The sequence below is a fragment of the Pempheris klunzingeri genome, chromosome 12 (assembly GCF_042242105.1).
Source record: "Pempheris klunzingeri isolate RE-2024b chromosome 12, fPemKlu1.hap1, whole genome shotgun sequence".
In the NCBI taxonomy this organism is placed as follows: Eukaryota; Metazoa; Chordata; class Actinopteri; order Acropomatiformes; family Pempheridae; genus Pempheris; species Pempheris klunzingeri.
Window position 1 is genome coordinate 23,084,653 of NC_092023.1, and position 12,059 is coordinate 23,096,711.

At 43.8% G+C, this 12,059-nt stretch overlaps 1 protein-coding gene across 1 annotated transcript; it reads right to left on the reverse strand.

Annotated features, from left to right (window-relative positions):
• Positions 1-1,765: 1,765 nt before the first annotated feature.
• On the reverse strand, positions 1,766-10,135 carry galm (galactose mutarotase). The gene is made up of 9 exons (XM_070841025.1): positions 10,073-10,135; positions 7,638-7,831; positions 6,960-7,114; positions 5,123-5,236; positions 4,527-4,619; positions 4,056-4,137; positions 2,826-2,976; positions 2,512-2,686; positions 1,766-2,155 (listed from the first exon to the last, which is right to left on the reverse strand). The coding sequence occupies exons 2-9, from the start codon at positions 7,822-7,824 to the stop codon at positions 2,078-2,080; spliced, it is 1,035 nt and encodes a 344-aa protein (XP_070697126.1). The 5' UTR covers positions 7,825-7,831; positions 10,073-10,135; the 3' UTR covers positions 1,766-2,077.
• Between the last annotated feature and the right edge of the window lie 1,924 nt (positions 10,136-12,059).

Sequence of the window (12,059 nt, forward strand, 5' to 3'; positions counted from 1 at the left end):
CCACCCAAAACTCACTGATGGAGCCTGTCCATGAGAAACTGATGGTGTCAGAGGAATGCACCAGAGCTGGTTCTGTTTGTCTGCCTTGATTTTATCTGGTTTGATGATTCTATGTTACATTTGCGAGTTTCTTGTTGTTTAACCACAGTATTTCACATAGAGACACAACATTGAGTGACTGAACAGTATCTATGCAACCTGATCCATCTCAGTTGGCCCAGTATTTGGGCTTGGACTGGTAAATTTCAGTCCTTTGGTTCCCTAACCAAGCCAGGATAAAGCCAGGATTAAAAGAGAAACATACTACTAGAGAACTAGACATCACAGTTTACAATGACTGTGCAGTGGACTACTCAGTTATCAACATGAGAACTAGTCTTCACAGCACAGAGTACAACCCCCCCGCTCCCGGCCCTCAGCTCAGTTAACCAGAGGTTAACAGTCGGCACTGCTCTCTTCCTCCAGAAAAGAACAATGAACTTGAATGAACCAGTGAGAAGCACATAAGATGTGCTGTTGAGCCACCTGCCGTCTGCAAGACCCTTCTGATACTCCCAGGGTGACTGATACTGGGTCAGGTTTTATCTCTACCCCCAGTATGTTTGGAAGCAGTTTGAATATCTCCATCCAGAAGTTCATCAGACTGGGATATAAGGCATGTCATGTTTCTCCATGTTACTATATTGGTAATTATTAGTCATATTCCTATTGGCGGCACTATAGCTCCTGTTAGTATTTTGATTGCTCTTTGTTTTGTCTCTCTCTCTCTGTCCAAGCCAGAGTTCAGGGAATCACACTTCAAAATAAGCTGCTACTGCCAAGTTAAAAATTACAGCTCTGCTGTCGTGTGATTTTCACTGTGGACAGTCAATTTGACTGTTACACGTAGGATCCAATTCAATGACATTTGAGATCTGCATCCCTTCGTGCTAAAGTTTCCATGTTTGGCTGAAACACACCAAACAGAGGACACCAATCCACTGCCTGAGTCCTGCAGCAGGAACGGCTGAATCTGCCCAGAGTGAGCGAGCGTGGGCTGAATTTAGACTGACTCACCTGGAGGTGCAGTGAAAAAGGGGCACTCCACCAATTTAACTCCAACTTGAACAAAAGACTGACTGTGGATTTTTTACCCATCACGTAGATTGAAAGAACATTAGGAAGGGATGTTTTAGTGGCCAGTATGAACAGGAGGAATGTGTGATAACATCACAGTCCTCCTTATGGATTAACAAAATGTTTATGGTAGGAAGCAAATCAACAAACCTGAGCTTACCTAAGAGGTCAGTGTTGGTCTTTCTGGATCTGTGACAGTGTGAACCGTGTGAACCAGAGCCTTCAGTCCTCCCTGCAGGAAATCCAGCTGCAGAGTCATGATGCTGACTGTTGAGGCCAGCCAGCGTCTGATCCCACTTCTGTTCTTCTCTCCAACTCTGGGCCACTGAGCCTCATAACTTCTTCTCAGCTGTTGAAAGCCTCTCTGAGTGATGAGTAGAGGTTGCCATGGCAGCACACCATGCCGAGTGGTACGATGTCCTTTCACCCAAACCTGTTCTCACCTAATGTTCTGGGAATAGTTCAGTCTGTGTAACGGTGCTGAGCACACTCAGTTAAAGTGCAAGGTTACATAACATAACTAACAGTCTGACTTCTGTCTAACTCTGAATACTGCATAAATAGGACAGATGGACAACAGTCAATCAATGGACAGGGACTAATCGGATGCTAAAAAAAACACTTAGTGGAACAGATGGCACCAACCAACTGGAGTGAGTGAGCTCTTTATTCCATTTGTGCTTAAAGTAAGAATAGCATGGCATGGCATCAGAAATCACATTCTAACTAACAGTGTCTGGTCAGGTTGGCCTGAGATGATCATGTCACTGCCCCACAGTTATTCTATTCAAAACCAAACTTGTAGTACAAGGCACTGGTCGCTGAAATGTAGGAAACATGATTGTACCGGACTACACACCGTGAACATTGATACATACAAGTGACGCGTTAGTGCATTTCATTTTCTACTCGTTCACTTCCAGTTTTCTTCTTTTTGGTCCTTCCCTAGGTAGAGGTCACATCACACGGTGGTGAAGGTGAAGCGTGTGACATGGTGGTAGTCCTCACCAGGACGCAGAAGACAGTCAGGAAACGAAGGCTGAACGCACACGCACGCACACACACACACACACACACACACACACACACACACACACACACACACACAGTTAATTTGCAAAAACAGCTAAAGGCCATTCTTAAAATGAATAAACAAACCACTATGACTGAAATTCCTTTGAGTGCACAATAATAAACGTTGAAAGGCATCAGCTAACAGGCATCAGCATAACAAACCATGTACTAATACTTTTAGTGTATTATTGGATCATGAGTTAAGCTTCATTCACAAAAAAAAAAAATGCAAATTCAACCTTCTTGATAACAGAATCAAACCCAACAACAGTTCACAGTAAATCACTCCAAGCAGCAGCTTTCTGTCCATCAACATCATACCTGATTGACTGCATCAGGCCAATTCTGAGTCTCCAAGCAGAAGGAGCTGTGCTTCCTGTATCTAGCCCCACCCTTTCCTGTCATAGAGCCATCCAGGAAGTTGGCGGTGTAGAACTGGACTCCTGGTTGGCTGGAAGAAACCTCTAGAACACGCCCACTGGCTGGGTGCACCACTCTGAAACAGTTTTCCTTCCAGACTTTATCAAAGACAGTGGTGTGTGTGTGTGTGTGTGTGTGTGTGTGTGTGTGTGTGTGTGTGTGTGTGTGGAGTAGTATGGAAGTGTGTTTGGGACTAAATGACTTGTGCAGCAAACCTGGCAGCAGGTCTCTCTGTCCAGGTGTCTCCAGGTGATGACAGACAGAAGTTGTGGTCAAACCCTGGACCTGGAACTTCCTTCAGCCTAGAGGAGATCAGAACAGGCTTCCTGAGGTCAAAGGGTGTGCCCTCCACTCCTCTGATCTCTCCTGTGGATAGACCAGGTTACTGATTGCGTACCGCTGAAGAGAGTTCACACTTTTCCTCTGTGATTATTAAAACACAGGTTTTATCTCCAAACAGCTCTTCCAGCCTGAACAGGACTTCCACAGTGTCTGATTTACGTCTGCTCTGACTGGCTGGTTGTCACTCTTATGTACGGCATACAGAAAATACAGGAACGTGTGCTTTGACACATTATTCATCTGTGCTGTCAGTCATTGGCTATAAAGGACACATGACATTAATGGAACACTATCTTACACCCAGAATGTTTGGTTCTGCAAAGAATTCACTCTTATGGTTTACAGACTGTCAGTGGCGTGGTATTGTGGTGACATCATCATCATGCCATTGTGTGTTGTCCAAATGAATGTTTCAAGGCAAAGTGGAACTAAATCAATACAGAAGGTTTCACTGTTTCATCATCCACAGCATTGTGCCAGACCATCTGTCTGTGCAGCGCTGCGACACGGATTTAAAAGGTGATCTGTGCATGTGTTGATCAGAGAGGGCCCAGGTTAGGGGTCAGGTTTGGGAGCAGGCTCAGCTCTGATGCTGTAGAAGCCTTCAGCCCTCCTGTCACTAGGCGACACAGTCAGCCTGCCCCCCCCTCCGCTCAGTCTCCTCCTGCTCTCTGACAACGGCTCTACTCTGTGCTCAGCTCCCATCATTTCCAATGAGCGATCACAGAGACAGTCAGAGGTGAGTGAAGGATGTCACACAGCCCCCCCCACAAACAGACAGCACAGAGGCTGGGAAAAGAGGCTGGACCGGCTTGGCAGGACCCGAGTAGAGCCCCCCCACTTTTAACGGTGTATGACACAGAAGTGACTCCATGTTTTAAAGTCCTGCCAGCCCCCGAGGTGGAGTCTGGGATATAAATAAGCAGTCATTAGCTCCTCCGTCACCAAGGGAAACCAGGCTAATTGTGGAGTAATGAGAAAGTTTGTCTAACCGAGCGTGAAGCTACACAGGAAATGTTCATCCTCACACACTGTGCATCACCGGTGGCATGACGGCAAACATATGTAAGAATTAAAGAACATTGTGTGAAGGTGAATCTGACCTGTAGGAATTGATGTGTCATCCACAGGCAGGTAGGACTCAGCACTGATGGACACGTGATGGTCGTAGATATCTGCTGCACCCTACACACACACACACACACACACACACACACACACACACACACACACACACACACACACACACAGAGTTCATTTGAAAAACAGCTAAAGGCCATTCTTAAAATGAATAAACAAACCACTATGACTGAAATTCCTTTGAGTGCACAATAATAAACGTGAAAGGAGTTTGAATGATGGGGTACACACACAAGCACGATTTAAATGATAAAGAAAAACAGAGATATCTGGTTAATGGCTAATGAATCTGTCAACAGAGGACAAGACAATCATACTCAGTATTGTGTGAATCACAGCAGGGAGACAAATGAGCTGAGAAGCCAGTGTCCATGACTGTAACACTGGCTTGGATCGAAACTTAGATGATGGTACAGCTGATCATGCGGTCTTACCTGCCCAGCCAGGTTGAAGTAAGAGTGGTTGGTGAGGTTGATGGGGGTGGTTTTGGTAGACCGGGCTCTGTATTCAGCAGTCAGTGTTTCCCCCTGAACACACAACTCAGATCTTACTGATTAGTGCCACGACTCCGCAAACCATTTATTCATGTGAAAAATCAATTAGATGTCCGTAAAAAGGGCTGTAAAACTGTGGAATTTTCTATTTTATGAAGTCTGACAAGTCTGTTTCAACTCAATGGATTCAACGGAGCAATTAAACTAGTGCCAACAGACTCAACATGGCGTTATGCAATATGTCAGACAAAGGAAACACAAGAGGCCTTGCTCCTAATTTATATGACAAATATTGGAAAGACTCAACTTCTATCAGATCGGGGAACTTTTTAGTCCAAGGTTGTTTTGTTGCGCTAAAAGCTGTTTGGTTTCCAGAGCTCTGTGCTGACCAAACAGGTGCTTTGGGGCTCATTAAATCCGATGATTCGTTGGTCAAAACTCTTCCCAGCTCATTCCAGCTGAGAGAAAACAGGTGGAAAAGTAGAAAAATGTTGGAATGCTTCAGAGCTGTGAAGTTATGAGCCAGGTGTGATTACCTGTAGGGTGTAGGAGACAGAGACCTGGACCTCTCCAGGATAACCCTGGTCTCCATCTGGACTTGTGAGACTCAGCTGAACACCACCTTCCACTGCAGTGGCAAGCCAGATGGCCTGGAGACACAAACACAAGGATACATCCTGCACAGCACAGTACGAGCACACAGGATTATATGTTGTCTTTTCTTTTTGACTAATATGACTTTGTGAAGTGAATATCTCAACCTGATCTCACAGAAATACGTGACAACGACCTCTTCACACAGTATTGCATGGAAACAATGTCAATGGAAATCAACAACCCATTGAAGTTTTTTCATTTTATCAGTCCGGAGGGCCAGCTGCTGGGCAAAAACGTGCGTTTGATAAGTCAACAGGTCCGTGCTACGATCATCCATTTTAGTTGCTGATGGGGACACATGGGGACATGTGATGGGGACACATGGGGACATGTGATGGGGACACATCCATGGAATCCGTCTCTCTTCTCTGAGCTTGAAACATCCCCATGTGACGTGCACTAAATCACCTCAAGCAGTGCAATAAAAAGTGTCTTTGTTTTAGCCTCTTGGGACAGCTTGATCTGAATTAGATCAGCAAATGAAAAGCCACTGGACTTGTGACACAAACAAATGAGTGTGTGTGTGTGTGTGTGTGTGTGTGTGCGTGTGGTTGTTGAAGTGTCTAACTGAATTGTCGGTAATTGGCCGATGCCATGTAGAGCTTAGCCCTCAGGCTGAGTGAGCGGACTGTTGCTTCAAAACTAAACCAACGGTCAGAATGTCATCAACGGCGTCTTCTCCGTTTAACCAGCGTATCGCTGGCAGACATCAGACACGTGCTCGGTGTCACTGTGCCACCTGTGAATTGTACATACAGAGGCAATGACTTCCAACTGACTGTTCAAACCTTTAGGTTTTTTGGTTACAGGCTTGGCATGGCAGTGTGAGTCTACCACTCTGACCCAGACTGAAATAAATGCACATTCATGGTCACCGGGGGAGGAATCAAACTAACTGTGGTTATCCCCTGAGTTTTCCTCTAGCGCCACAGCAGGTGTTCAAATGTTCTCAAAATGTTCTCATCTCTGGTTAATATCTCAGCGTCCACGTGATGGATTGGCACACCATTTGATGCAGTCATTCATTGTCCCCAGATGGCTCCCTCTGACTTTAATCAGCCTTTTCCTGTGGCACTGCCATGAGGCTGACATTTGAGGTTTTGAGTGAAATATTAGCTGTTGGATGGATTGCAATGACATTTGGTAGAAATATTTGTGTTCCTCTCAGGGTGAAGCTCAAAGCAGCGCTCTGCCTAAACACAACCTCAGAGAGCCGCTTCTAGGGAACCATGCTTGTTCCACATGGATTAATGCACAAAATTCAGTGTTCAGTTACACCAGGCACTGTTGGCTTTAGGTCTGCTTCTGTGGACGAGTGAGAACAACGGAGCAAACAACCCCATTATGGATTATAGGTATTATAGATATTATGGAGATAGATGCTGTCTGGACATTCATTGTCATAGTTTCTGTGCAAAGTGTGGCATGCCAGAATATCCCATTTGGACAGATGGTCATTTCATTTCCTGTATTTCCTTATGTGTTCTTCTTTGTATGAAAACAAGCAAAAGCATATTATATAATATTAAGAGGTGTCTCAAATGAAATAATACAATGAGATACTTTGAGTCTTTAGCAATGCATTATGACTTCATTTACAAACCCTAAATTCCCTGCGGAAGAGGGAAAACCAGTGGGTTCTGCGTTCTACAGAAACTGCTGCCATCTGCCTCATTCGTGTTGATGAAACACAAACACATACTGACTTAGTCTCACCTTATTGAAGCCTTTCAGCCCTCCATGTAGTGCATTAGGGCCATTGTTGATGTCTAGTTGGTACTCTCTGCCCTCCACTACAAAGCGTCCCCGTGAGATCCTGTTGGCCACACGGCCCACCACAGCGCCCAGGTACCGCTTATCTGACAGGTAACCTGACAACACACACATCAAGACAAGTTACAGTGAAGTCACTCCTGCCAATGAAAACCTCAGATCTCCGGCTTCCTCCAACGGGGCTCCAACCATATATATAAAATAAATGTAAAACAGAAATAAAAAGACTGCAGGTGGTAAACAGCTCGCGAACAAGATGAATATATAGTGTGCACTGTGAAGTATAAAACAGAAGTAATGAATATGGACAGGGATGTACACAAAGGGAAAGTGTATCAGGAGCAGCAAGGTGTTCAGTGATGATTCAACAAGCTTATGGCCTGTGGGATGAAGCTGCCCCTGAGCCCAGTGGGGTGGTGGGGTGGGGCAGGATGAAGCTGCCCCTGAGCCCAGTGGGGTGGTGGGGTGGGGCAGGATGAAGCTGCCCCTGAGCCCAGTGGGGTGGTGGGGTGGGGCAGGATGAAGCCTGGTTATCCTAAAGTCGAACCATTTTATTTAGTGGATTCTTCCTGATGAAGTCTAGCGTTGCATACAGAAGTAAACTATTATTTTCCTTCCTACCTTCCAGGTCATCGTAGCCCAGGACTACATCTTCCAGCCGTCCATCCTTCCCCCTGCTGCACACAGACCTGATGATGGCCCCCAGCGTCAGAATCTCCACCCGTAGCTGGGAGGACTGGAGGACCCACAGATCCACACTGCCCTGGCCGGACACCTCTCCCCACTGCTGATGGCTTACCTCAGTCATCTGGGACCTTAACGGGCAGCATAAAACAGTTTTTCTTAAACCCCATACTCTGTGCATCAGCCGGCAGGGTTCCTACCAGGGCCACTCTGGGGCCGGTACAACGAACAGGCTGTGGTCTGTGAAGTTAGAGCCTATTTACAGGCTCACTGTGACAAATGAGGGTTGGCATGATGAGCTTGATAACTTGTTTTAAAAGCATGCATCATTCTGTATTTTTGTTTCTTGTGCTGTACATCACACTGTCTGTCTAAAATGTTCTATAAATAAAGTTGGGGAAAAAAAAAAAAAAAAAAGCATGCATCATGTTTGTTAAATACAAAACAACCATCTATGACATTTGCACCATTTTTTTACAAAGGTATGACTCAATGTGTCTGAAGATGTCAAATGGTGAAACCACAAAATGATTAAATCTTAAATATCTTATTCACCTCATGTGTATCTAAGTGTACTTATAACAAGAATTACTTCATTTTAAAATTTCACATTAAGATAGATTTGATTAGGCTTATCTCTAAATTTAAATTTCATGCGGTTCTACAATATTGAGTGGGACATTTGCACCTTGTTTCTTTGACAAACTATGTAAAAAATGTTTAAAAACCATGTTCTAATACTGCAATAGATTGTTAAATTTTATTCCACATTATTTTTTCTGTATATTATCACATTTTTTGAGAAATACTGGTTACTCCAATTGACACTAACCAGTTGACTGCTTCTACAGTCAAAGGCCACTGTTGGTTGAAAATTAAGCACAACAGTCAACAAGATCAACTGAACTTGTTTTAGTTTGTTTCAGTGTAGAAAGATCATCTGACGACAAGAATCATCTCACAGCACAACATCAGCCGCTCTCTGTCCACACTCAGTCCGTCAGACACGCACCTCTGTTGCTGTCACCATGGAAACAAACCACCAATCAGCTGGTGGAGCCGCATCTCTTACAGCACTTTCAAAGTGACAGTAATAGAAATCAGCTGTCCGACAAACGTTCAGCTCAAAACAGCATGCAGCGTCTCTCATGACCGGTCAGGACCGTCCAACACTGATTCTGTCGCTGACGGTTGCTTTGCTTGCTTTTAGGACACAGTGTAACACTCACTCTCATTCTTTCACACGCATGTTTCTATTTAGCGTGAGAAAACCATCTTTCACGTCTCTTTGCAATGTAATTGGCTCTATCAACAGGATCAGTGTTCACTCATGCCCTATGACGAGCCACTTTCTCCCTGCTTCAAAGTGGCATCCACTGGGGGAAAATTATTATACTATTATTCTGAAATTGAAGATTTAAATTTGAATCTATAATTTCTACCATTACTGAATTATTGGATTGGACAGTTCATGTTCCACAGAAGGTGTCACAGTTCATCCACTTAATTCTGCGGCACTATGAAATTATGCACATATATTAAGTTGTTGACAGGCAGAGGACTTCTCTCTGTCCTGGTCTTGTTAGACCTGAGTGCTGCATTTGATACCATTGACCATCACATCCTATGACAGAGACAGACACTTCACTGGCATAAAAGGAACCACATTAAGCTGGTTTAAGTTCTATTTATTAGATCGATTTCAGTTAGTACTTGTTAACAATGAGTCCTCTGTCCACACTAAAGTTAGACAAGGAGTTCCACACTAATTATTGTGCTCAGCCCTAAACACATTAGACACACATGACCCAACAATATAACTACACTGGATGGCATGGCAAGCAATGGTATAAGATATCACTTCCTGTCACGTGGTTTTCTTGCACACTATTACCAAAATGGCTCCTTGAATGGGGTTTATACCGCTTTGACACTTCATCAAGTTGACTTGACCTACAAAACTCCCCAAATCATTTACAATATTCAGAGCAATGGTGTTCCATTACTTTTATTTACTAGTAAATAGTACTAATGTAAGATTATGCCAAACTAGCTGATAGGGTGTTTTATTGATAACTTCATCTGTTTTAAGCAACTTTAACTATTTGGCATCAAGTTTTTACGGTTACACCACTCCGACATTTCTGCCAACATTCCGCAAATATTCCCTCAAAATTGATTTAGGCCAGAGATTTTAGACTACATGGCCGGAAAAGAATGTCTGCAAGTCATTTGTAAGCTTATTTTCACATGTTCACCCTTCTAAGCGAAAGTAAAACCATATGAAGAAAACTTAGCGACACGTCGTGGACCCACAGTCTCCCATACAAGCACCCAGCGGTGAGCCAGCTTCATAGTAAACAGTCTCTCACCCCGAAACACACACAGTCAACTCTGGACTCAGGTGTTGTTTACATCCCACTTCCTCCTCCTCCTCCTCCTCCTTCTTCTTCTTCTTCTTCTTCTTCTTCTTCTGTAGCGCAGCTCAAACCGTGCACACCGCCACCTACTGTTTCGGGGTGTCTACATTAACGTCCTCACCAAGAAAAAAGCAATGAAAAAATGTATTCTTTATATATTTTATTTCCTTGGGGCACTAATTACAAAAATCAATGTTTTTTTAAGAACAGACCCCACATATTTTGAAATATTGGCCTCTACCAAACGGTTGAGATGTCGTAAGTAAAACATGTTTTCAATAAGATATAGTGAGTCAAAATGTGCTCTACCATATGGTTGAGCAGAAGGTTAAAGGGTTAATGACATGAGATAGATAGATAGATAGATAGATAGATAGATAGATAGATAGATAGATAGATAGATAGATAGATAGATAGATAGACAGATAGATAGATAGATAGATAGATAGATAGATAGATAGATAGACAGATAGATAGATAGATAGATAGATAGATAGATAGACAGATAGATAGATAGATAGATAGATAGATAGATAGATGGATAGATAGATAGATAGACGGATAGATAGATAGATAGATAGACAGATAGATAGATAGATAGACAGATAGATAGATAGATAGATAGATAGATAGATAGATAGATAGATAGATAGATAGATAGATAGATTGTGGGGTGACTGCTTGGGCCAGGGAGAGATTGAAACTCCTGGTAAAGATGAGTGTGAGCTGGTGGGCACATGCTCTGAGCACCTTGCCAGGTACTCCATCTGGGCCGGCAGCCTTCCTGGGGTTCACTGCCAGGAGCACCCGCCTCACGTCATGCTCCTCTACAGTGAGTGGAGGGGTGCTGGAACCTGGTGGTGGGGGGGGGCAGGGCTGAGACGGATGAATGTTGCTGTGGTGACTCAAAGCGAGCAAAGAAGCAGTTAAGTTCCTCTGCCAGTGACACACTCAAGTCCCCTGTTGTCACATCACAGCCTCAGTAATTTGGGATGTTCTGTAAACCCTACCACACCTGCCGTGAGTTATTGCTGGAGAGGTGGGTCTCTGTTCTCCTCTTATAGTCCGCTTTGGCTTTTTTAATCCCTCTTTTCAGGTCAGCTCGAGCCGCAGTGTATAGAGCTCTGTCACCAGACCTGAAGGCAGCGTATTTGTCACTTCCAGGTTGGATTATTGCAACTCTTTATTATCAGGCTGCCCCAAAAAGTCCTTAAATACTAACTATTGTTGTGTTATTCACTGTTACCATATTGCTCATTATTAGTCATATTCTTATTGTCAGTAGGATAATAGGAATATGCCCCCCCCCCCCCCCCCCACACACACACACACCATCTCTCTCTCTCTGTCCCTTCCATAGAGGAGACCATCAGTCTCCAAATCCTTCAAAGTTCCTCCAGCCTGTCATTAAGGATGTGTCAGTGCTGTTATCCAGAGATTAAAAAATGGCACATCTACAAGTTTCTTTGCACAAAGGAGAATAAGGAGGAGATGATGCACTCTGTATGTTTTCAGATGTGCCCAGTATAACCAAAAGTGGATCTGGTTTTATTTGGACTTTGGACTTCTGCTTGAGAAGAATGAAAATGTTGGAATCCAGAATTCTTGTACTTTAGGGCATAATGCAGAGCTATAAACTAAATCTCCCAGTGCAGGTTACATGTCTCACAAATTGACAGTGACATTCCTGGGAACATGTTATGTAGCTTTACCTTGAGTGATGCAACCTGGGTAAAATTTGAATGTGTATCAAACAGTGCCTGGAATTAAGGCAGTAGATATTACATATGATATTGCATATCTCCCTCAGGTATCGGAATTAATGGAACTGCGCATCACTGGCGGGAAAAGGTTTTTAATGGAGAGCCAACCTCAACGAGTGAATCACCGGAGAATTAAAAGGGAAACAAAAAGAAGGCTGGTGTTAGTACCCATCATG